Raw genomic sequence first — 26,224 nt, forward strand, 5'->3', positions numbered from 1 at the left:
TTCCTATAGTGTCACAAAAGTAGAGAAACACTGATGACTTGACCAAATTGAGGATATATAGTCAGTCTAAAATAGTGAAAATGAATTACAAATATTATTTAAATGCAAATTTTCATTACTCTAAAATACACACAAAATAACTACCAGCATTGGCAACAGAGGTACTAAGCATCCTCTTTACAAATAAATGGTTGTTTTAAAATTCTTGTTTAAACCCCATCAAAAAGTGGGCAAAGGATATGAACAGACACTTCTCAAAAGAAGACATTTATGCAGCCAAAAAACACATGCAAAAATGCTCATCATCACTGGCCATCAGAGAAATGCAAATCAAAACCACAATGAGATACCATCTCACACCAGTTAGAATGGCGATCATTAAAAAGTCAGGAAACAACAGGTGCTGGAGAGGATGTGGAGAAATAGGAACACTTTTACACTGTTGGTGGGACTGTAAACTAGTTCAACCATTGTGGAAGACAGTGTGGTGATTCCTCAGGGATCTAGATCTAGAAATACCATTTGACCCAGCCATCTCATTACTGGGTATATACCCAAAGGATTATAAATCATGCTGCTATAAAGACACTTGCACACGTATGTTTATTGCTGCAGTATTCACAATAGCAAAGACTTGGAACCAACCCAAATGTCCAACAATGACAGACTGGATTAAGAAAATGTGTCACATATACACCATGGAATACTATGCAGCCATAAAAAATGATGAGTCCATGTCCTCTGTTGGGACATGGATGAAGCTGGAAACCATCATTCTCAGCAAACTATCACAAGGACAAAAAACCAAACCACATGTTCTCACTCATAGGTGGGGATTGAACAATGAGAACACATGGACACAGGAAGGGGAACAGCACACACCAGGGCCTGTTGTGGGGTGGGGGCAGTGGGGAGGGATAGCATTAGGAGATATACCTAATGTAAATGACAAGTTAATGGATGCAGGTCACCATACAACATGGCACATGTATACATATGTAACAAACCTGCACGTTGTGCACATGTACCCTAGAACTTAAAGTATAATAATAAAAAATATATATATATATATAAAGAAGTGAAATTCCTGACTACTCTGGGCACACTGCTTATGGGGTAGCCCTGCTGCACAAGGAGCAGTAAAAAATAATAATAATAAAATTTTTTAATTAAAAATTTAAAAAAACAAAAAACAAAAAACTCTTGTTTAAGTGAATAAACCTATGCTGTCTTCTGTAAACTACTAATTTTCTAAGAAAAAAATTCCCCTTTGAAGGACTGCTGCTTTCCAACAGCCTGTTATGAATAACACAAGCATTCATCATGAGTTATGATGAATAATGCAAGCATTCATCATCTTACGTCGAAGTAGACAAGTGTGGTTTCCATATCAGAATATTCTAAAGCCAAACCTTCCTCTTTCTTCTTTTCTCTACTCTCTAACTCCTAGTTTCAGTTCTGCTTACCTTGATCTGGGATGCTGTTTCCTGCTTAATACTAAAGTCTTTGATAGTGAATTACTATATGATTTGCCAGTATTTGGTTGTGGTTCTATACCTGTCCTACTCATTCCTTTATGCTTCTGATTGATCTCTAATTCATGATAATATTACTCAGCAATTTGAAGTCTCTTAGTGTCATTCATTATCCTGAAGAATCCCAAAATGTATCATGTTAGTGTATCAGTAAAGTTATACAACAAACATTCACAATGAAACTCGTTTAAATGAGAAGGCATGTTTCTTGTACACAGCATAGAGTCATTTTTTATAAGCCAATTTGAAAATCCTTTTCTTTCAGTAGGCAAGGTTTTTTTTTCCTGAAGTAGCAGTCTCTTCTATTTAGAACATTTAAATTGCCTAGCAATCTTGACTAACATTCTATTTGTTGTAATTCTTTATGGAATATCTCCCTACCTACTACTTACTTCCTAAAAAACGATAGCACGAAACATATTAAGGTAGATATGCTCTATCGTTAATTGTAGTTTTGACAGGTGGCATCTCAGTAATCAAAAGGAAGAAAATGTGAGTGAAATAAAAATGAATTCTGTTTAATAAAAACTGTTAAGCTCAGAGTTTTTTAAAATTTTTAAACACTTTATGCTTACAATCATGAATTAATGTAAAAATGATAAGCAGTGTGTTACGTGATCTTCCTCTTCCCATCACTTTAGTGGTCCTCACCCACATCTATTTCGTTTTGTTTTTTAAAGAATCAAGATTTTGATTCATGAATTTGACTAATTGTTTTTCTTTTTTCCATCTTAATTTCTGCTTTTGTATTTATTATTTCCTACTTGTGCTTTCTTTTAGTTCACCCATTTTTCTATGTTTTTATGTTAGAAACTTAATTAATTTACTTTTATTATTTCATTTTTATTGATATAGGTGTCCAGGGCTGAGAATTTTCATCTTTTTACTATTTTAATGTATGTCACAGATTGATATGTACTATTTTCATTATTATTTTTCAGAAATTATTTAATTTCAGCTTGTATTTCCCTTATCACACAGGAGTTGTTTAACAGAAGGCCTTTTAATTTCCAGGTGGAAAGACCTTTTTAATTTGGAGATTTTGATTTTAATTTTTAGCTTTATTATACTGTGACCAGAAGATGTTGTTTGTAACATTTCTACTTTATGGGACCTACTGATCTTTTATTTGTGCCCCAGAATATGACTGATTTTTGTGAATGTGTCATGTGCCCTTGGAGAGGAAAGTATATTGTCTGTTATCAAAGTATAGTGTTTAGTATATAGCCAAAAGGTCTACCTTAGTGATTAGTTCTTCTAAATCTTTTACATCTCTACTTATTTTTTGTCCACTTGGCCTATCTCATACTAATTGTCTGTTAAAGCCTCCCATTATTACTGTGTTTGCAGTTCTTACTGTATCTTCTGTGGATTTATGCTTTATCCAAGTGATTGTTGTGTTATATGGTACATATCTTTATTGTGCAATGTGGCTTTTAACTTCAAGTGCACTGCACTTTGTTTTAGTTAATGCTCTCTGGCTTGAAGACAACTTAGTCTGGTATTAGGATTTTAACCCATGCTTTCTTGTTGTTTTCAGTTGCCTGGCAAATTTTTGTTCATCCTTTTATTTTTAGTCTTTTTGAATATCTGTGTGTGTTTTTAGGCATACTTTTTTGTACATAGCAGAGTTGTTTTTTTAAAATCCTTTTCTTCCAATAGGCAAGTTAAGTCCTCTTACATTTATCAACATGATTGTTTGGTCTAAATTCTGTGGTATTTTTTTCACATCATTATATTATCTTGTGCACGTAATTACTGAATGTGTTATATTTGCTAGAGTTTCTTTATTTGGCGTTTCTTCTTTATGTTTCCCTTTAAAATTCTTTGTCATTTAAGAAGGTTTGTATTTTTACTCTAGTGATTACTTTTGTACTTATGCTTTTTATAGTGCACTTTTAAACCCCCTTTTTCTTACTTGACCTTTTACTTTTTCTCAGTTTTAAGTGGTGTCCTTTGACTACTGTCTATTCCATTTATAACAGTCAATGGTCTTTTACTGTCCGCTGTTCTCCCTCTTCCTTCCGTTTTTAGTTACATTTATTCTCCTTTGTCATGCACATAATATTTATATCACTATTCAGTGCCATTACCTCACCTTTGTTTTTCTCAACTCTGTAATTGAATATTTAAATATTCACCATTAGTCCCCTTGCAGTTTTCCCAGTCTTGTTTTTTAAATGTTTGTCTTTATCCTTTTTTTCAAATTTACTTTTAAAAATTTAGAACCTACACAAAACCTTGAAGATCTTCACCAGTTGTAGACACTGACACATTTTACAGTGGTCTTTTGTGTGAATGAGGCTCATCTGCTCTAGTAGAATCCTCAGCAGAGGCACACGGCACAGTGTCCCGGTACAGTCAAAACTGCTTTTTTGTGGCTTCAAACCTTTTGAAGGACATCTTGGCTGGCTCTAATATCCTTGGTTTGTCCTTTCTTTCCCTTCTTGAAAGTACTACTCCACTCTTGCGTTACTGTGTGTATTGTTTTTTAATAACCTGGTGCCAGTCTAATCTTCTTGCCTTTGTAAATTTCATCTTTTTTGCCTGGAGGCACTGAGGATTTTTTCATTATCTTTAAAGTCTTAATATTGTTTTACTAGTGTATGTCTCAGAGTTTATCATTCTTGATCACTTTTCCCTGGTATGGAAAATGTGTAGATTCAGGTCGTTATTTCTAGAAAATTTTCTTGGATTATAGTTTTAAATAATAGTTCTGTTTCATGTTTTTCCTTTAGGAAACCCAGTTACATTATATTCAACCTCATTTACATATCTTCAATTTCAGTCCTCTCTCACTCTTTTTTTTGTTTTGTTTCCTTTTCTTCCTTTTTGTGGAGAATGGGGTCTTGCCCTATTGCCCAGGCAGGTCTTGAACTCCAGGGTTCAAGCTATCCTCCTGCTTCTGCATCTCTAAGTGCTGGGATTACAGGCGTGAGCCACCACGCCCAGCTCTCACCCTTTTTACTTCTTTATTTTATTTTTTATTCTCGTGGTGGCTTTCCTGATTTTCTTCAGTGCCTTTATTAAATTTTTATTACAACCTGTCATTGCTTGTGTACTTTGTGATTCAGTCTTTATTTCTGATATAATTTTGTGTTTTATTTCTCTGTCTTTCCTAACTTTAATCAACTCTCATTTCACCTCTTCCTGTTTGTTTGTTTGCTTGTTTTGTTTCTTGTCCATTTTTATTCTTTGGCTTTACATTTCTAATTCAGGGGTGATTTTTCATACCCTTAAATTCTTGTTTGAGCCTACTGGGTTCAGTTTGGAGTATTATCTTTCAGTTTTCTTTGGCTTCATATTTGTTGTTTGTGGGAGAGACTTTTCATCAGCAGAAAAGATTGTATTCATGTTTTCTGACATTTTGCAGCAGATATAGTCTGCTTTTATTGATTCCTATTCATTTTGCGGACAAGGTTCCTACTTTGAGACTGCCTTCTGCCATGCAGTTTCTTTATGGGTAGTGGTGTTGGGTGGGAAGGGTGGACGAAGGGTGGTGTATCTAGCTTGTGTTTTGTTTCTGCTGGTTCCTTAGTGTTTCTCTCTCATTTCCTTCTTTCCTTTGACTGCCATGTCCCTAGGGGAGACCATTTTTTCTCTCTATATCTCATTCACCCCAAGAAACACTGCTTCTCTGAGGCCGCTACTCCCTCAAACTCTTACCCCATTGTCAGGGCTATGGACTATCAAGTTCCAACCTGTGCTTAATATTTTGGCCTTTACTTTTTCACCTCTGGGGGTGAATTTATCTGTACTTTTTCTGTCTTCTGCTTACCTCTTCCCTCCCATTTTCTGTACCCCTAGGCTTATAGTGTTGGTAGGTGGGCTGCGGGAATTGTTTTGGAAAAAGCTTTTCCCTCTACTTGCAGATTATTTGAAGGTTGTGGTACTCTCTGCCTTCCAGTGATGCTAGGGGTGTGGAGTCCCTGGTTGATTTTATGGTTATTTGGGAGGATGAGAGGAAGATTTGAAATCAGACCACCACCATTGTTCTCCACATTTAGAATTCTCCTCTTAGCTTAAATGAAAATTGTGAGCACTATTTGACATCAGAGAAGTTCTTCAACTTTTATTAGTGACTTCTATTTTGATGATTTGTGGTTTTTGCTAAGGAGATATTTTCTTCCATTATTTGACAGTGTAACTTTATGAGCAACCTGTACCCCAAATCAGAGCACTAATTACCACAATAATTAGTTTCTTATTTTCAGGTTGTCTTTAATAATCTACTTGGCCATTAAAATCAATAATTTTCACCATAAGATTGTATTCACTTATTAATTTTATGTAATATAATGTATTTCTGTATAAATAATTTTTCTGGAGAAGAAATTATTACTAAATTTCAAATGTTAAAAAGTCAGTTCCTGTTCTTCTATGAACTTTTTTCACATAGTACCTTGTTAATAAAGATTGAATCTCTGTCTTTCATAGACAGGAACCAAAAGAACCAAAGAGGGAACCATTCATACTTCAAGATCTCTAAGAAAAAGTAGCAGTATTTAATATGGAATCAAAAGCTTGTGAATCAAATAATGAAGATCTTTTATCAAGTAGTGGTGTCACATCTAATGGAGGTATGTGCTGTTTATAAAACAAAATGGGAAAAAAATAGAATTAACCAATCTTCATGATATTCATTCAAGCTGCTGTTTCTAGTATGTTTTGTTTTTAACCTTGTGGGTTACAGACCATGATCATGAATGTCTTACCATATTGTTTATAATTCTACTTTTTGAAGGAGAGATTCCCTTGTCTTTTAAGGAATTTTTTGTTTTAAAAAATGTTTCTACATTGAGGTACTTCAGCCTCAACATGCACCATGCCTCCCTAATGCCTTCTGTTCCTCCTGTGTCTTCCTAGTCTGCCTTCCTTGGTCTGCCCTAAGTCAGAATTTTGTATCATTTCATTTCTTTTTCCTCACGTGCTGCTACATCCAGTCAGGTACTGAGGCCCTGCTGATTTTACCTTTGAAATGTCTCTTGAATCCATTTTTTCCCTCTCCATTTCCATTACTGGTGTTCTGGTTCAGGCCCCCATCACTTCTGATCCAAATTATTTCAATCAAAAGGTGATTCCTATGTCAGGAAAACAGACACAGATGGAATAAATAGTTGGAATTTAATACAGGGAATGGTTACATAGGTGTTGAAAGAGCTGCAAAGCCCAGAGGGATGAAACAACACAGAAATTACCAACTGCAGGAAGCTGCTACCAAGCATGCCTTTGGCTAGAAGGACAATGAGAAAAGCAGCTGTTGCAAGGGCGTGGAAGCTAGAGGTAGAACCACAGAGAGGGCTGCCTGGAAGGAGCTGAAGCCACCACTAACTACTAGATCCTCATCTGAGACAGTGAGAGGACCATGACCTTGGCTTCCCCTCTTCTGCTGCTTCCAGCTCTTCTGCCAGCTCTTCCCATTGCAAACCTACCTGGAAGAGAACTAGAAAGGGAACCTACAACACTCAACAGAGAAGGGGAAGGACAGAGAATGCATTCAAGGGCAATCAGGCAAATGACCTGCACTTTCCTTTCCTTGCCCCTCTCTCCTCATTCTTTTTTTCTTTTCAATTTAATGGTCTATCTCAGAAGCCAGATTCATATAAGTTTTTTCTAGTAGACATTCAGGTTCGAAATAGGATAATCACAGATGTAACTCATTCTTTTAGTGCATGCAGAGGTTATTCTCAGTTACTGATCTGTTGTTTTACTGGTCTGCTTAAAAACGTTTCTTTCAGCACCATTATTTTATAACATTTCTGCTTCTCACGATGCTCATATATCCTAAAATGCCATTGTCATCTCCACCTTACTACACCCATCTCCCCTGCCCACCTCCACTTGCTCACTTCCTACATAGCCACATCCTCATACTCATTATTGGCACTGGCACTTAGATCATGGTTTGTCTCTCCCTGCTCAGGTGCATCATCATCCTGTAATACCGTCCTCATGGGTGACCCATCTGAGATCTTAGACTTACAGCTTTTTGACCTCTTAAATTCTTATTATTTTAACCTTCACTCTAGTTAACCACTCCCTTATTTTGGATTTTATTACCAAGAACTGATAGACTTCTGAAATTCAACCTCCTGTCTTTTATTTTTTTAACATAAACTCAAGATTTTATTGTCTTCATAATAAAACAAAAGATGACACTGAGAACTGGATCGCTTGGCCCTTTCTTTTCATATCTCAAGCCAGTTCAAGAGGCTTGCATCTCTTTTTTTTTTTTTTTTTTTGAGACGGAGTCTCGCTCTGTTGCCCAGGCTGGAGTGCAGTGGCGCGATCTCGGCTCACTGCAAGCTCCGCCTCCCAGGTTCACGCCATTCTCCTGCCTCAGCCTTTCCGAGTAGCTGGGACTACAGGCGCCCGCCACCACGCCCGGCTAATTTTTTTGTATTTTTAATAGAGACAGGGTTTCACCGTGGTCTCAATCTCCTGACCTCGTGATCCGCCCGCCTCGGCCTCCCAAAGTGCTGGGATTACAAGCGTGAGCCACCTCGCCCGGCCGCTTGCATCTCTTAGTTGCCAGCGTTCTCTTAGATCTGCAGCTGGGTTCAATGCACTCAAGGCCTCAGCACAATCTTCTTGATCGTTTTAGTCTTTTTCCAGAAAATTGACTTAGTCTGCCCACCATAGCCACTCTGCTTCCTGTCATCATGCTGCTTTCTCTGGGCATGCAGAGAATCCTTGCCCTTCTTGTACTGTGTCACTTTGTGGAGTTGGTGCTTGCCACACTTTTTACAGAAAGTCTGGTGGGTTTTTGGGAACATTCACCATGCTGGTGGGAGTGCTACTGGCAAAGAAGTTTGTTTTTCTTTTAACCTCCTATCTTTCAACCATCTCACTCCCTTATTCCTAGAGTACACCTACTTTCTGCACATGAAAGTAGTGGACCCATATCAAAAATCACTTTTTGAGATTTTAAACACTTAAATGTTTTAGATCCACACCTTGAGACTCTGATTCAGTAGGTCTAGAGTGGAGCTCAGGCACCGCTGGGTTTTTTTTAAAGCTCCCCAGGTGATCCTGATTTATAACAAAGATTGGGAACAACTGTTTTAGGTTCTGCCATTTTCTCCAAAATTATCAACCTCTTTCTATCTTCACTTTCTTTTGTATCATTCCTTATTTCAGCCAGTCACTTGCCAGTATTCTCAACTTCCTTTCCCCTTCATTATTCTCTTGCACTCTTACAGGAAAAACCAATTCCTTATCAGGCTGACTGCCTTCCCCATTATTCAACGGTCTGCTGCAAGATTTTGAATTTGCTAGGGAAAATACACAAATGTGGATTTTCCACTTCAAAGTTAGTTTCTTATCTCAATTGGATGCTGCTAAGAAACCTTTCTCATGATCTTAGCCAGGTATCTTTCCAGTTTTCCTTAATACTTATTTCAAAATCACACCACTCTTTTTTTTGAGTGGGGGGTGGGTAGTGCAGAGGGAGGAGTATGAGTTTTTTTTTTTTACTATTATACTTTTAAGTTCTAGGGTACATGTGCACACCGTGCAGGTTTGTTACATATGTATACATGTGCCATGTTGGTTTGCTGCACCCATTAACTCGTCATTAACATTGGGTATATCTCCTAATGCTGTCCCTCCCCACTACCCCCACCCCATGACAGGCCATGGTGTGTGATGTTCCCCACCCTGTGTCCAAGTGTTCTCGTTGTTCAATTCCCATCTATGAGTGAGAACATGCGGTGTTTGGTTTTCCGTCCTTGCAATAGTTTGCTGAGAATGATGGTTTCCAGCTTCATCCAGGTCCCTACAAAAGACATGAGCTCATCCTTTTCTATGGCTGCATAGTATTCCATGGTGTATATGTGCCACATTTTCTTAATCCAGTCTATCATTGATGGATATTTGGGTTGGTTCCAAGTCTTTGCTATTGTGAATAGTGCCACAATAAACATATGAAAATCACACCATTCTTAACTCCCTTCCCCTGTCTTCTTCTTTCTCACTCTCAGATAACATTATTTACTAATTTCTAGAGAAAATAGAAGCCCTATGCTGGTCCTCTCTTTTCTCCTCATATCTTGTGCTGAAGGCCCACTATTTTTCACAGTCCATGCCTCCTTCTCCCATAGCTCAATGGAAGAGTCAGCTTCTTAATTCACTACCCATGCTTTTCTTCTCGCCCTCCACTGTCAACTCCTCTGCCCCTTCAGAGATCTGGCTCAGAAATCACCCTGCTCATTCATATCTTCAGCCTCTTTCTCTCCATTTGCACCTTTCCATCAATAAAAACATGCCAAGTCTCTCCCAATCTGAAAACACTAACAAATACATATAACACACAAACCAAAATGACAAAAACGCTTTTCCGCAAACTATCCTTTCCTGATCTCTCATTTATAGCTGTGCCTTCTGAAAGAAAAATCTGTATTCCCTAGCTACATTTCTTCACCATCCATTCACTCTACAAGCTTCTGTCTTATAGCTTTTGCTCCCAGTATTCCAGTGAAATCACTCTGGCCAGTGTAGCCAGATTCCCCCTCTGCTAAGTCCAGTGAACAGCTTTTTATTTATTTATTTTTCAATTTAATTTAATTTAATTTTAAGTTCTGGGATGCATGTGCAGGATATGCGGGTGTGTTGCATAAGTAAATGTGTGCCATCATGGTTTGCCACACCTATCAACCCATCACCTAGGTATTAAGCCCGTATGCATTAGCCATGTATCCTGATGCTCTCCCTCCTTCTGCACCCCAATAGGCCCCAGTGTGTGTTGTTCCCCTCCCATTTTTTTATTTGAAATTTTCTGAAGTTGTAGAGAAATGGAAAGAACAACACAGTGAACATCTTATATACTCTCCAACTGGATTCACCAGTTGTCCACATTTTGTCATATTTGCTTTATCTCTATACCTATAATATGTATCTTATTTTGCCAGACTATTTGAAAATTAGTTGAAAGCATCATGATTCTTGCTTTAAAACCTGAATGTGCATTCTTAGGAGTAAGAATAAGGATGATTTTCTCAAACCACATTATTATATCTAAGATAAATACTGTCAATACAGTATCATCTACTGTGTTCATACTTAAATTTCTCCAATTGTCCTCCCAAAAAGTCTTAGGTATTTTTACTAATCTAGGAGCAAATCAAAGATCATGAATTGTATTTGGTTGTTTGATCGCCTTATTCTCTTTAAATTTATAACCATTCTCTCTCTCTCCCTCTGTATGTTTCTCATGGCATTGGCTTTAAGAGTTCAGACCAGTTATTATAGAATGTATCGTAGAATGTCCCCATTCTAGAATTTTAAAAATTGTTTCTCATGTTCAAATTTAGATTGTACTCATTTGACAAGAGTTTTACATAAGTTATGTATGCTTTTTTTTTTTTTTTTTTTTTTGAGACAGAGTCTCGCTTTGTTGCCCAGGCTGGAGTGCAGTGGCGTGATCTCAGCTCACTGCCACCTCTGCTTTCCAGGTTCAAATGATTATCGTGCCTCAGTCTCCTAAGTAGCTGGGATTACAGGCATGCACCACCATGCCTGGCTAAGTTTTTGTATTTTCAGTAGAGATGGGATTTCACCATGTTTCCCAGGCTGGTCTTGAACTCCTGAGCTCAGGCAGTCCACCTGCCTTGGCCTCCCAAAGTGCTAGGATTACAGCCATGAGCCACCACACCCGGCCAAGTGATATATACTTTTACAGCCTACACCAGGGAACACATAATGCCACATCCCACTAATTGAAAGTTACATTTCCCCCTTTATAATTAATATGTAATCCGTAGTGTATCTTTTGAAAGCTTGTGAATATCCTGCTACTAAATAATCCTTCATCCAGTGGCTTTAGCATCAACTAAAGATCCGTGCCTAGATCAATTGTTACATTGATGATTTTCTAATTTTATCATAGTTATTAGCTAACATTCTTCAGGAATAAAACAGCTTTCCCTATTATCATTATAGAACCATCTTTTGTTTTTTTAATTCAAAGTGCTGTGATGCATTGCTGTCACTACTGTTTTTGATTCTCAGTTGTATCAAATTTGACCAGCCCCTTAAAGCTGGCTCCTGTGTCTTTTTAAAGGCATGGCCCCAATCTATTGCTTTCTGGCATATCAAAACGTTTCAGGCTCACCTTGTATTTTGCCTGTTCCCTCAGACCTGGATTCAACCATTTTGTTAGGAAGCCCTTGTTCCTTTTAGGAGGGAATCATATTTAGAAATCAAGATCAGGCGTGCATATTGCTACTGAGGTGCCATTGTGTCTAGGACCTTTCAGTGGCTAAAGCTTGGAAGTAGATTTTTAAAAATCGTAAGTTAGAAGCACTGATAACTCAAGTTCAAATCCAATACCATAGAGTTCTTCCTTATCATTCATATTTGTGTCTTTCCTACAGTGAAAACACTAATTTCCAAAGACTTCAGTACATTTATTCATTTTCTGTCTTCTACAATACACATGAACTAGTTTCAGAATTATAACAACACTACCAACATTAACAACTTACTAAGTAACTAAGGCTGGCTGTACAGTGTTCTAATGTTAGCACTGTGTTCTAATGTTATTTGAAGGAACAATCTTCTTTTCTCTGTGAGGTGGTTATCAATTTCCCTATTTACTTAGGTTTACTTGTTTCTGTTAGTATTTAATTTATTTTCATTTTGTTTTTAATTTTATTTTTGAATACATGTAACATTTATATGGCTCACAAATAAAAACTTTGTAAACACTATGCTCTAAATAGAGTCTTGCTCCCATCCCTATCTGCACCACTCCACTCTGTTTCCACATATCCCTATACCCCATAGATAACTGCGTTTATGAGTTTCTGTTTTATTCTTCCAGGTGTTTTTTTTTTTTTTTTCCCAAAATTAAGCAAATGCTACCAACACACATAAACACATACACTCTTCCTTCCCCTTTCTTACAAAGAGGAGGGAAATTAACCTCTACCTCCTCAAGGGAGGAATAACAAAGAATTTTTGGACATATTTTAAAACCACCACCAGTTTGCCCCCCGATCACAAATTATTTACATTTCACTCACAGCAAATTACATTCACCTTCTCCCAAGAAGGCCCCCAACAGTCTCATCCTGCTACAGCATCAGCTTAAGGCCAAAATTGCTTTATCCCTTCACATGCGTATTTTCCCCTCGAGACCTTGATTTTCCTCAGGGTTCAAAACGGGAATCAGCATAAAGTGTGCACAAAATTATTTTATGAAAAAGTTAATTAATGGGCCAGGTGTGGTGGTTCATGCCTGTAATCCCAGCAGTTTGGGAGGCCGAGGCGGACAGATCACCTGAGGTCAGGAGGTCAGGAGTACGAGACCAGACCATGGTTTCACCAGACCCGTTTGTACTAAACATACAAAAAATTAGCCAGGCATGGTGGTGTACTCCTGTAATCCCAGCTACTCGGGAGGCTGAGGCAGGAGAATCGCTTGAACCTGGGAGGCAGAGGTTGCAATGAGCAAGATAGCACCATCGCACTCCAGCCTGGGCAACAAGAGCGAAACTCCTTCTCAAAAAAAAAAAAAAAGTTAATTAATGAATTCTTTAATGTTTAGGTTCTTCGAGTTCGTTTTTTGTGTCATCTATTCGTGGTACAATAATTGAAAACACATCTTCAGCTGGGACTTTGACACAAGTTCCTTTTTTCCCTAAATATGAAGTGGAACTTAATTCTCCTAGAAAAATCATCCAGTCTCCTGGAAAGGAACACTTTGAACGTGTTTTGGAAGAATATTCACATCAAGTCAAAGATTTACAGAGAAGACTAAATGAAGTGAGTTGCCTTCTCTTCTAGCACCTGATGCTATTTGGGGGACAAGAGTGAGGCCCAATATGTAGTTGTAAAGCCAGTTATACAACTTCCTGGAAGAAAAAACTAACAATGGGTTTATTGGTTAAATTTGTTAATTTGACCTGTGCCTTCTATTTTCAGTATTAAAATTGGGCTAATGAAAAGTCTAGGGCCGGGCGCGGTGGCTCACGCTTGTAATCCCAGCACTTTGGGAGGCCGAGGCGGGTGGATCACGAGGTCAGGAGATCGAGACCACGGTGAAACCCTGTCTCTACTAAAAATACAAAAAAATTAGCCGGGAGTGGTGGCGGGCGCCTGTAGTCCCAGCTACTCAGAGAGGCTGAGGCAGGAGAATGGCCTGAACCCGGGAGGTGGAGCTTGCAGTGAGCCGAGATCGCGCCACAGCACTCCAGCCTCGGCGACAGAGCGAGACTCCGTCTCAAAAAAAAAAAAAAAAGAAAAGTCTACATATTTATTTTTCTTTTTAAAATAATTATTCAAAACACCTTGGTTTCATGATATAAATTTTAATGAAATGAATAACTCAAAATTACAGTAAGTAGCATTTGTCTGCATTTATAGTTAATAATTGGCGTAGACCTGCTGTCCTGCTATCATAATACCTGATTTCTCTTTACAAAGCAATGGTAGAGAGGGTAGGTTTTTAGATATGTGTGTATACATTATAGCTAAATAGCATCTAGAAGTTATTTGCTAAAAATTTCAAGTGGACATTATGTAGAGTCAAACTGGCTTTACAATTGCATATTGGGTCCCAGTAGTTAACAATCTAAAAGTCAAACTCATTACTGTCACATACAAAGCTCTTCATGCTCTAACCTCTCCCTGGTATATTTTAGCCTCATATGCTACCCATTCTCCATAGGTACCTCTATTCTGGTAGTATCAGGCCACTTGCTAGACATACTGCACTATTCCAGACCTGCATGCCTTTGCCCAGGCCATTTTCTCTTCTCTACCTTGTCTGCCTGGCAAACTCTTATTACGCACCAAGACTCAGCCCACGCATTTTCTTTTCTGAAGCCTTTCATCTAGATGACATTAGGTGTGCTCTCCTCTGTACAGTTACTGCCATTTGTGCACATTTATTGTAGTATTTAGTACATCTAATTTTACTCATTACCACATTGTTCTACCTCACCAGATTGTGTGAGCACTTTTAGGAAAAAAAAGTCTACAATTTTATTAAGTGTTGAAAATTATGTACCCCAGTTTGCACAGGGATACAAAAATGAATAAGAATACGACTTACAAGGAATTCATAGTCTGGGAGGTGAGCTTGTCATATAAACAGTGGCATTACCGATGATAAATACACTAATGAAGATGTATATATAGACAAACGAAGCACAGAGGTACTAATGAGGAGAAGAAACAGTGTCTTAATTTGTTTTGTATGTCTATCCCCTAACAGAGTGTATGACACTTTATTGGCCTTCAATAAATATGTGTTAAATCAGTAAATTTCCTTTCTTCTGTAGGTTTTTGTTTTTACTGGGGTTCCTAATTGCCTTTTTCCTTATACTATTTGCCTTTACTTATCCTTATTAGAAAAAAACATATCATATAGATTTTCTATATCCTCCTTTGACCCAGGAGACTCCAAGCGTCTTCTGACCTTTTGCCCAGTCTAGATTAGTTTCTCTTAGGTGTCTTGTATAACTCTTCCTAAGATTCCTGCCACTACTTTCCAGGTTGGATCCATGGTTTCCAGGAATCACTGTTTTCTATCTTCTTTCTTTTTTTTAATTAAACAAAAAGGTATATATATATTTATGGAGTACATGAGCTATTTTGGTACAGGCATACAACGTGTAAAAAAATCACATAATGGAAAATTGGGTATCCATCCTCTCAAGCATTTATACTTCATGTTACAAACAATCCAACTATATTCTTTTAGTTGTTTGAAAATGTACAATTAAATTATTATTGACTATAGTCACCCTGTTGTGCTATCAAATACTAGGTCTTATTCGTTGCATTTTTTTTGTACCCATTATCCATCCCCACCTCCCCTTCACTCTCTCACTACCCTTCCTACCCTCTGGTAACCATTCATCTACTCTCTATCTCCATGAGTTCAATTGTTTTGATTTTTAGATCCCACAAATAAGCAAGAACATGTGATGTCTGTCTTTCTGTGCCTGGCTTATTTCACTTAACATAATGACCTCCAGTTCCATCCATGTTGTTGCCAATGACAGTATCTCATTCTTTTTTATGGCAAATGTACTCCACTGTTTATAAGTACCACATTTTCTATATCCATTCATCCGTGGGTGGACACTTAGGTTGCTTCCAAATCTTGACTATTGTGAACAGTCTGCAACAAACATGGGAGTGCAGATACCTCTTTGGTGTATTGATTTCCTTTTTGGGAGATATGTACCCAACAGTGGGATTGCTGGATCATATGGTAGCTCTATTTTTAGTTTTTTTGAGGGACCTCCAAACTGTTCTTTATAGTGGTTATACTAATTCACATTCCCACCAATAGTGTACAAGGGTTCCTTTTTCTCCATATCCTTGCCAGCATTTGTTATTGCCTAACTTTTGGGTAAAAACCATTTTAACTGGGGTGAGTTGATATCTCATTGTAGTTCAGATTTGCATTTCTCTAATGATCAGTGATGTTGAGCACTTTCTCATATGCCTATTTGCCATTTGTATTTCTTCCTTTGAGAAATGTCTATTCAAATCATTTTCCTATTTTTAATCAAATTACTAGATTTTTTCCTATAGAGTTGTTTGAGCTCCTTATGTATTCTGGTTATTAATCCCTTGTCAAATGAGTAGTTTGCAAGTATTTCCTCCCATTCTGTGGGTTTTCTCTTCACTTTGTTGATTGTTTCCTTTGCTGTGTAGAAGCTTTCTAACTTGATGTGATCCTATTTGTCCATTTTTGCATTGGTTGCCTGTGCATGTAGGGTATTACTCAAGAAATTTTTGCCCAGACCAGTGTCCTGGGAAGTTTCCCCCAATGTTTTCTCATAGAGTTTCATAGTTTGAGGTCTTAGATATAAGTCTTTAACCCATTTTGATTTAATTTTTAAATATGGTGAGAGATAGGGATCTAGTTTCGTTCTTCTGCATATGGATATCCAGTTTTCCCAGCACCATTTATTGAAAAGACTGTCTTTTCCCTAATATATGTTCTTGGCACTTTTGTTGAAAATGAGTTCACTGTATGTGAGTAGATTCATTTCTGGGTTCTCTATTCTATTCTATTGTTCTATGTGTTTGTTTTTATGCCAGTACCATGCTGTTCTGGTTACTGTAGCTCTGTAGTATAATTTGAAGTCAGGTAATGTGATTCCCCCAGTTTTCTTCTTTTTGTTCAGGATAGCTTTGGCCATTCTGCATCTTTTGTGATTCCATATGAATTTTAAGATTGTTTTTTCTATTTCTGTGAAGAATGTCATTAGTATTTTGATAGGAATTGCATTGAATCTGTAGATTACTTTGGATTGTATGGACATTTTAACAATATTGACTTTTCTAATCAATGAACATGGGATATCTTTCTGATTTTTAGTGTCCTCTTCCATTTCTTTCATCAGTGTTTTATAGTTTTCATTGTTGAGGTCTTTCACTTCTTTGGTTAATTCCTAGTTATTTCATTTTATTTGTGGAACTTGTAATGGGATTACTTTTTTGATTTCTTTTTCAGATTGCTCACTGTTGGCATATAGAAATGCTATTGATTTTTATATGTTGACTTTGTATCCTGCAACTTGACTGAATTTGCTTATTAGTTCTAACAGTTTTTTGGTGGAGTCTTTAGGTTTTTCTAAATATAAGATTATATCATCTGCAAACAAGGATAATTTGACTTCTTCCATTCCAATTTAGATGTCCTTTCTTTCTTTCTCTATGTGATTGCTCAAGCTAGGATTTCCAGTACTATGTTGAATAACAATGGTGAAAGTGGGCATCTTTGTCGTGTTCCAGATATTACAGGAAAGGCTTTTAGTTTTTCTCCCTTCAGTATGATACTAGCTGTGGTTCTGTCATATGTGGCTTTTATTATGTTGATCTTGTAAGTGTGCTTCATTGTTTTCTATTCTATACCCAGTTTTTTGAGAGTTTTATCCTGAAAAGATGTTTAACTTTATCAAATGCTTTTTCAGCCTCAATTGAAATAATTATATGGTTTTTGTTTTTCATTCTGTTGTTGTGATGTATCACATTGATTGATTTACATATGTTTAACCATCTTGCATCCCAGGGATAAATCCCACTTGGTCATGATGTATTATCTTTTTAATGTATTGCTGAATTCAGTTTGCTAGTATTTTGTTGAGGATTTCTGCATCAATATTCATCAGAGATACTGACCTGTAGTTTTCTTTTTTTTGATGTGTCTTTGTCTGGTTTTGGTATCAGGGTAATAACTGCTGTCATAGAATGTGTTTAGAAGTTCTTCCTGTATTTTTTTGGAACAGTTGAGTATAATTGGTGTTAGTTCTCTAAATGTTTGGTATTCAGCAGTGAAGCCATCAGGTCCTGGGCTTTTCTTTACTGGGACTTGTTCAGGTTTTGGATTTCTTCAGGGTTCACTCCTGGTAAGTTGTATGTGTCTAGAAATTTGTCCTTTTCTTCTAGATGTTTCCAGTTCATTGGCATGTAATCACTCATAGTAGCCACTAATTATCCTTTGAATTTATGCAGTGTCAGTTGTAATGTATCCTTTTTCATCTCTGATTTGATTTATTTGGGTCTTCTCTCTTTTTTTCTTAGTCTGGCTAAAGGTTTGTCAATTTTGTTTATCTTGTCAAAAAACCAACTTTTTGTTTCATTGATCTTTTGTATTATTTTCTTCATTTTGATTTTATTTCTGCTCTAATCTTTATTATTTCTTTTCTTGTACTAATTTTGGGTTCAGTTTGCTCTTGCTTTTCTAGTTCTTTAAAATACGTTGTTTAAATTGTTTGTTTGAAGTTTTTCTTCTGTTCTGAAGTAGGCATTTAATAGCTATATATTTCCCTCTTGGTATTGCTTTCACTATATCCCATAGGTTTTGGGATGTTGTGTTTCCATTATCATCTGTTTCAATACAATTTTTAATTTCCTTCTTAATTTCTTCATTGACTCACTGGTCATTTAGGAGCATATTGTTTAATTTCTGTGTATTTGTATGGTTTCCAAAATTCCCCTTGTTATTGATTTGTAGTTTTATTCCAATGTTGTCAGAGAAGATGGTTGATATTATTTCAGGTTTTCTTGAATGTTTAAGACTTGTTTTATGACCTAACGTATGGTCTCTCCTTGAGAATCATCCATGTGCTGAGGAATGTATTCTGTCCAGAACATTCTCATGTCTATTCCTGTGTGTATACAAGGCTGTGTATTCTGTAGCCTTTGGATGAAATGTTCTGTAAATATCTATTGGCTCCATTTGGTCTATAATGCAGATTAGGTTTTATGTTTCTTCGTTGATTTTCTGTCTGAATGATCTATCCAGTCCTGAAAGTGGGGTGCTGATGTCTCTAGCTATTATTGTATTGAGGCTTATCTCTCTTTTATTTCTGATAATATTTGCTTTATATATCTGGGTGCTCCAGTCATGGCTGCATATGTATTTTAAATTATTATATCCCCTTACTGAATTGACCCATTTATCATTATATTGTGACTTCTTTGTCTCTTCTTATAGTTTTTGTCTTCAAATCTATTTCTTCTGATATAAGTATAGCTACATCTGCTCTTTTTTGGTTTCCATTGGCATGGAATATCTTTTTCCATCCCTTTATTTTCAGGCTATATGTGTCTTTGTAGGTGTAGTGTGTTTCTTGTTGGCAACAGATCATTGAGTCTTGGTTTTTAATCCATTCAGCCACTCCATGTCTTTTGATTAGATAATTTAGTCCATTTATGTTCAATGTTATTATTGATGAGTAAGGACTTACTCCTGCCATTTTTGTTATTTGTTTTCTGGTTGTTTTGTGGTCTTCTCTTCCTTCTTTTTTTCCTTCCTGTATTCCTCCTAGTGAAGGTGATTTTTCTCTGGTGGTATGCTTTGATTTCTTTATTTTTAAGCCAGTCAAATTTAGCAGTTGGTTTTATACCAACTCTAGTGACACTAATGTTAATAAGTTCTGATAACCCACTACCATGCTTTGATTTCTTGCTTTTATTTTCTGCATATCTGTTGTATGTTTTTCACCTTTGAGGTTACTGTGAGGCTTGCAATACTCTCTTATAACCCATTATTTTAAACCCATCACTTTTTAAGTGATGACAGTTTAACACTGATTGCATAAACAAACAAACATACGAAAACAAAACTAATACAAACTCTACACTTTGACTTTGTGCCCCCACTTTTTAACTTTTAGTTGTTTCTCTTTGAATCTTATTGTAATATCTATGGCTTGAAAAGTTGTTATTATTATTTTTGATTGGTTTATCATTTAGCCTTTTTACTTAAGAGAAGTTTACACACCACAATTACAGTGTTATATTATTCTGTGTGCTTACTATTACCAATGAGTTTTGTACCTTTGGAAGATTTATTCTTGCTTATTAACATCCTTCTCTTTCAGATTGAAGAACTCCCTTTAGCATTTTTTGTAGGATGGGTCTGGTCTGGTGTTGATGAAATTCCTCATCTTTTGTTTTCTAGAAAAGTGTTTATTTTTCCTTCATGTTTGAAGGATATTTTCACCAGATATACTATTCTACAGTAGATGGTTTTTTTCCTTCAGCACTTTAAATATGTCATGCCACTCTCTCCTGGCCTGTAAGGTTTCCACTGAAAAGCCTGCTGCCAGATGTATTGGAGCTTCATTGTATGTTATTTGTTTCTTTTCTCTTGCTGCTTTCAGGATCCTTTATCCTTGGCCTTTGGGAGTTTGATTATTAATTGCCTTGAGATAGTCTTCTTTGAGTTAAATCTGCTGATGTTCTGTAACCTTCTTGTACTTGAATGTTGGTATTTTTCTCTAGGTTTGGGAGGTTCTCTGATATTTTCCCTTTGAATAAACTTTCTACCTCTATCTCCTTCTCTAACTCCCTTTGAAGGCCAATAACTTAGATTTGCCCTTTTGAGGCTATTTTCTAGATCTTTAGCTGTGCTTCATTGTTTTCTTTTTTCTTTTGTTTCCTCTGACTGTATATTTTCCAATAGCCTGTCTTCTCACTAATTGTTTCTTCTGCTTGATCATTTCTGATATTAAGAGACTGATGCATTCTTCAGTACATCAATTGTATTTTTCAATTCAATATTTCTGCTTGATTCTTTCTAATTATTTTAATCTCTTTGTTAAATTTATCTGATAGAATTCTGAATTCTTTCTCTGAGTTGTCTTTAATTTCCTTGAATTTCCTCAAAACAGATATTTTGAATTATCTGTCTGAAAAGTCATATATCTCTGTTTTTTCAGAATTGGTCCCTGGTACCTTACTTAGTTCATTTAGTGAGGTCATGTTTTCCTGGATGGTGTTGATGCTTGTAGATGTACTTTGGTGTCTGGGCATTGAAGTTAGTTATTTGTAGTAGTCTTCACAGTTGAGCTTATTTGTGCCTGTCCTTCTCGGGAAGGCTTTCCAGGTATTCAAAACCCCAAGCCCAATAATGCTATGGTTTTTGCAGACTCGTAGAGGTACTGCCTTGGTGGTCTTGGATAAGATCTGGAAGAATTCTCTGGATTACGAGGCAGACACTCTTGTTCTTTTCCCTTACCTTTCTCCCAAACATATGGAGTCTCTCTCTCTCTGTGCTGAGCCACGTGGAATTGGGGGTGTGGTTATGCAAGCACTCCTGTGGCTGCCACCACTGGGAATGTGATGGGTCAGACCTGAAGTCAGCACTGCACTGAGTCTTGTCCAAGGTCCTTCCCTTCAGGGTGGTAAGATCCCCCAGGCCCTGTGCATGTCCGGACATGCTGTCCAGGAGCCAGGGATTGGAATCAAAATACCTTAGCAGTTTACCTTATGTTCTATTCTACTGCGGCTAAGCTGGCACTCAAACCACAATACAAAGTCCTTCCCATTCTTTCCTCCACTTTCCAAAGGCAGAGGAACTTCTCCCTGTGGCCACCACCACTAGTCCATGGGGTTTCTGCCAGGCCACCACTGATGTTCATTTAAAGCCAAGGGCTCTTTAATCAGCTTGTGGTCAATGTTACCAGGCCTGGAACTCACCCTTTAGGGCACTGGGTTCCCTTCTGACACAGGACAGGTCCAGAAATGCTGCCCTGCCCAGGTCCAAATGCATAGTCCTGGACTTGGAGACTCCAAGAGCCTGCTTGTTGCTCTGCCCCACTGTGGCTGAGCTGGTACCAAGGATGTAAGACAAAGTCTCCTTTACTTTTCCCTCTGCTTTTCTCAAACAGAAGGAGTCTTTCACTGTAGCCACCATAGCTGGGAATGTGCTAGGTCACCCCTGAAGCCAACACATCACAGAGCCCAAGGCCCAAAACATACTCTCAGGGTATCACGGCTGGTTATTCAGGGCCCAAGGGCTCCTTATTTTTATTATTTTTATTTTTATTATTTTTTGAGATGGAGTTATGTTCTGTCACCCAGGCTGGAGTGCAGTGGTGCCATCTCGGCTCACTGCAACCTCCGCCTCCCAGGTTCAAATGATTCTCCTGCCTCAGCCCCCTAAGTAGCTGGGACTACAGGCATGTGCCACCATGCCCAGCTAACTTTTGTTTTGGTTTGGTTTGATTTATTTTTTTTTTTTTTAGATGGAGTCTCTCTCTGTCGCCCAGGCTGGAGTGCAGTGGTGCGGTCTCAATCTCAGCTCACTGCAAGCTCTGCCTCCCAGGTGCAAACGATTCTCCTGACTCAGCCTTCTGAGTAGCTGGGATTACAGGCGTGAACCACCACGCCCGGCTAATTTTTGTATTTTTAGTAGAGACGGGGTTTCACCATCTTGGTCAGGCTGGTCTTGAACTCCTGACCTCATGATCCACCCACCTCAGCCTCCCAAAGTGCTGGGACTACAGGCGTGAGCTACCGCACCCAGCCTATTTTTTTGTATTTTTAGTAGAGACAGAGTTTCACCATGTTGGTCAGGCAGGTCTCCAACTCCTGAGCTCAAATGATCTGCTCACCTCAGCTTCTCAAAGTGCTGGAATTACAGGCATGAGCCACCATGCCTGGTCCCCAAGGACTCTTTAGTCAGCAGGTAATGAACCCTTCCAGGACTGTGTTCTTCCTTTCAAGGCAATGGGTTCCCTTTTGGCCCAGGGTGTATCCTGAATTATTGTCTGGGAGGTAGGGCTTGGAATGGGGCCTTCATGACTCTGCCCACTGCCCTACCCTACTGTGGCTGAACTGGTGTCTAACATGCAAGACAAAGTCTTTTTACTCTTTGCTCTCCCCTCCTCAAACAGAAGGAAGGAGTCACTTTTGTTGCTGCAAGCTGCACCGTCTGGGGTTGGGAAAGGGATGGTGCGAGCACTCCCTTAGCCACACCAGCTTAGGTCTCCTTAGGTCACATGCCACCCTAGTTTACTGGCTCTAAGCCTAGCCTAGCACTAGGAATTGCCTAAGAATTGCAGTCCTTGTGTCCTAGGCTGCCTTTCAAGTTTACCTAGGACCCCAATGCACTTCAGCATGTGGTGGTGAGGCTTGCTGAGAAACTCGAGTTCTGACCACTGAAATGGACGATTCCCCTCTGGCTAGGGCTGGTCCAAATGCTCCCTCTAAGCCCAGCATGGCTTGATTCTCCCCTCTGATGGGGCAGCACTGAGTTAAATATAAAATCCCCCAGTTGCTGTGCTCTCCCTCCCCTACGCAGATTCTCTGCACAGCCACTGCTGGCGGATGGTGGAAGGGGTGGCATTGGAGATTCACGACTGTCTCTCCTGCCCTCCTCAATGCCTCTTTCCACCATATGAATTAAAACCAGATACTATTTTTAATGGTGGAGGGTGTCCAGGTTCTTGGCGTCTTGAACAAAGAATTGGACAAAACACACAAACAAAGCAAGGAAGGAATGAAGGAATTTATTGAAAATGAAAGCACACTCCACAGTGTGGGAGTGGGCCTGAGCATAGGAACTCAAAAGCCCTGTTACAGAATTTTGGGGATTTTAAATACTCCCTAGAAGATTTCATTGGTTACTTGGGGGTATGCCCTATGTAAATAGGGAGAATGAAATAAAGTTACAAAGTCATTTACAGCCTACACCCTAAGGAGACGATATTTCCTGTCACAGCTGAAGTGTGAATCAGCCTTATGTTCCCTGCCTCCAGACCCTGTTTTCCTGCCTCACTATTTTTCACTTGACTTTCGTGTTCTTATGATGGTGCTCTTCTGTGTGCAGATAGTTTTTAAAATTTGGTGTTCCCATTGTGGGTAGCAAGGGTTAGGGGATGAATGGTGTAGGCTTCTATTCCTCCATCTTGCTCTGCCTCCAGCCTCTCCTGTCTTCTTTCTTGATCTACTTCTTCATTTAGTCAAAACACGTCTTTGTTAAATTCTTAAGAGATACATTTTATGAATCTTTGCATGTCTGAGAATGACTCTGTTTTACACTCATACTTGATTGTAATTTTGAAAGTAATTTCTCTCAATCTTTTGAAGATATTGTGCTTTTGCATTCAGTATTGCTACTGAGAAGATGTCTATCTGGTTCTTGTTCCTTTGTAGATGATTTTTTATTTTTTACTTACTTGAATTTTGTCTTTAACATCTTTTCTTTGTCTCTGAAATGCCACCATAATGTACTTAGGTATGAATTTTTGTTTTTTTCATTCACCATGCTAGGGACTCAGTAGACCTGTTCGTCTGTAGATGTGTGCCTTTCAGTTAGGAGGAATTCAATTGCGTTTTTTCTTTGGCAGTTTCCTTTCTTCTGTTTTTTCAGTTCTGTCTTTCCAAAGTTCCTGTTGGAAACATATTTTCACCTCGGTTAAATCTCTACGTCTCTTACTTTTTGTTTCAAAAATTTGTCTACTTTTTCTACCTTTGGAGGACATTTCTTGACTTGCAACATTTCTATTGAATTGAACTTTTTTGTTTACAGCCATATTTTTAATTTTCGTTACCCTTTCTCCTCTGATCACTTCTTTGGCATAGCATCTTATTCTTGCTTTATGCTGATAATGTCTCTTGAATTTCTCTGCAAATACAAGTTTTTGAAGTGTTCTTCTATTCCTTGCATTATCTTTCTTTAGTTCCTCTGGTTCTTTTTTTTGTGGGTGTTTGCTTGTTTATTTGATCTTGATCTACTTATTACTTTGGGATTTTTCTTCAAGTGTTCAGTGGTTTTTGGTTTTCTGTTTATATTCAACAATTAGGCAATAAAAAACCTGATGGCAAACCTTCTATTCATGGGCAGAATTTGACGGCTTTGCTTTGGGAGGATTAGGTACAGCATCAAATATGTACGGGAGCATCTCCTACAGCCTCTCCTATGCTGGGAGATCCCTCAGTGCCTGATCCTAGAAATCTTTGTGTATCTCTCTGTAGTAGGACATCTGGAGTTTTGGATGGTGGTGTCTGCTGCCAGGTATTTTAAGTGGGTAGGAGGTAGGGATTGACTTTTTTATGTGCAGAATTTCAACCAATTCTCATGTTTTCATGTAAAAAATGTATTCCTATCTCCATGTTGAGAGGGAAGTAAGATTTGTTTTAGAAGCAGAGTTTTGGTTGGTTGTAGAGAATGGATTAAAAGGGGTCAAGCTTGATACAGGGAGACTAGTTAAGGTATTCTCATAATCTAAGTGAGAAATTATTAGTTAGACGTTGAACTGCAGCAGTGAGGGAAGGAAGTAGACATAAAAATGAATTGAAAATATAGATTTTTGGAAGTTGCTAGCTATAAGGAAATGTGTTCCTCTAATAAAGATTAATTTGCATGGCTTTTTTTTCCAGAGCGATGAATTGCATGAGAAACAAAAGTTTTATTTGAGGCAATCAGTCATTGATTTGCAAACAAAACTTCAGGAGATGCAAATGGAAAGAGATGCTATGGCTGACATCAGGTTGGGATTTATGAAATTATTTTAAAGTCACATATTTTCATTTTGTGAAATTATTTTAAAGTTTTACTCTTTGTAGTAAAACTAACTTGTGTGAATATGAGTTTTATCAATGTTATTTATTTTCTTTCATTTATTTCATAGACGAAGGGAGAGTCAGTCCCAGGAGGATTTAAGAAATCAGCTTCAAAATACAGTTCATGAACTTGAAGCTGCCAAATGCCTTAAGGAGGACATGCTGAAAGACAGCAACACACAGATAGAGCAACTACGAAAAATGATGCTTAGTCATGAGGTTGTGCTTCAAGAAATCCGGTCAATCCTAGTTGACTTTGAAGAAGCCTCAGGCAAAAAAATATATGAACATGACAGCATGTCTACTCTGCACTTCCGCAGCTTGGGCTCAGCTATTAGTAAAATCCTAAGAGAATTAGAGACAGAGATTTCTTATCATAAAGGGAGGATATTTCCAGTAAGTGGTGAGAATGCTACTTAAATAATTTTATATTAAAATGCATTAAGAGAATAGCATTAGATGTATAATTTTTAAAATTATTAAAATAAGCCAAGTTTTCATTTTTCTGAAATAACAGAAGTTACTTCCACAGTAATCTCTCATAATAGGAACTAGCTTGGTTTACCTGTATAGCTTCATGAGAGTATAGACAAAGTAAAAGATCTAATAAAATATGGGGATAGAATATATCTGATTTTAGTATTATTTCTACTTGCATTTAAAGCATTCCTTTAGTTGAAAATCTCCAGATTTTCCAAGCCTTATATTTACCCGTAACTAAATCAGTGTCTCTTTTTAAAAACCAGGTAGAGGATCAGCTTGAAGCACTGAAATCTGAATCACAGAACAAAATAGAACTACTTCTGCAACAACATCAAGATAGGTAGGTTTCTGACTGAGGTATAGAAAAGCCTAGTGAAACTAAA

General features: G+C 37.7%; 1 protein-coding gene and 1 non-coding gene across 9 annotated transcripts in view; one reads left to right on the forward strand and one right to left on the reverse strand.

Moving 5' to 3' along the window:
* The window catches only part of CCDC158 (coiled-coil domain containing 158), a 106,896-nt gene that overhangs the window by 10,084 nt on the left and 70,588 nt on the right, over positions 1 to 26,224 (forward strand). For 5 of the 8 annotated variants that reach the window (XR_008660767.2, XM_055297260.2, XM_055297262.2 and 2 more), the window contains exons 2-6: positions 5,973 to 6,115; positions 13,084 to 13,301; positions 25,176 to 25,285; positions 25,427 to 25,754; positions 26,105 to 26,181. Coding sequence is in view for 7 of the 8 variants with exons in the window: in XM_055297260.2 (XP_055153235.2) it covers positions 6,046 to 6,115; positions 13,084 to 13,301; positions 25,176 to 25,285; positions 25,427 to 25,754; positions 26,105 to 26,181 (803 nt within the window). In the remaining variant the exon portion in view is untranslated. Of the gene's footprint in view, positions 1 to 1,637; positions 2,028 to 5,972; positions 6,116 to 13,083; positions 13,302 to 25,175; positions 25,286 to 25,426; positions 25,755 to 26,104; positions 26,182 to 26,224 lie in introns of those variants that run through there. The other 3 variants (XM_063610351.1, XM_055297261.2, XM_055297263.2) reach the window with 3 other exon arrangements.
* On the reverse strand, positions 7,118 to 7,188 carry LOC129492418 (small nucleolar RNA SNORD50). Its single transcript, XR_008660867.1, has one exon. It is a non-coding gene; the product is annotated as a small nucleolar RNA SNORD50 (small nucleolar RNA).

This window comes from Symphalangus syndactylus, chromosome 10 (assembly GCF_028878055.3).
Source record: "Symphalangus syndactylus isolate Jambi chromosome 10, NHGRI_mSymSyn1-v2.1_pri, whole genome shotgun sequence".
In the NCBI taxonomy this organism is placed as follows: Eukaryota; Metazoa; Chordata; class Mammalia; order Primates; family Hylobatidae; genus Symphalangus; species Symphalangus syndactylus.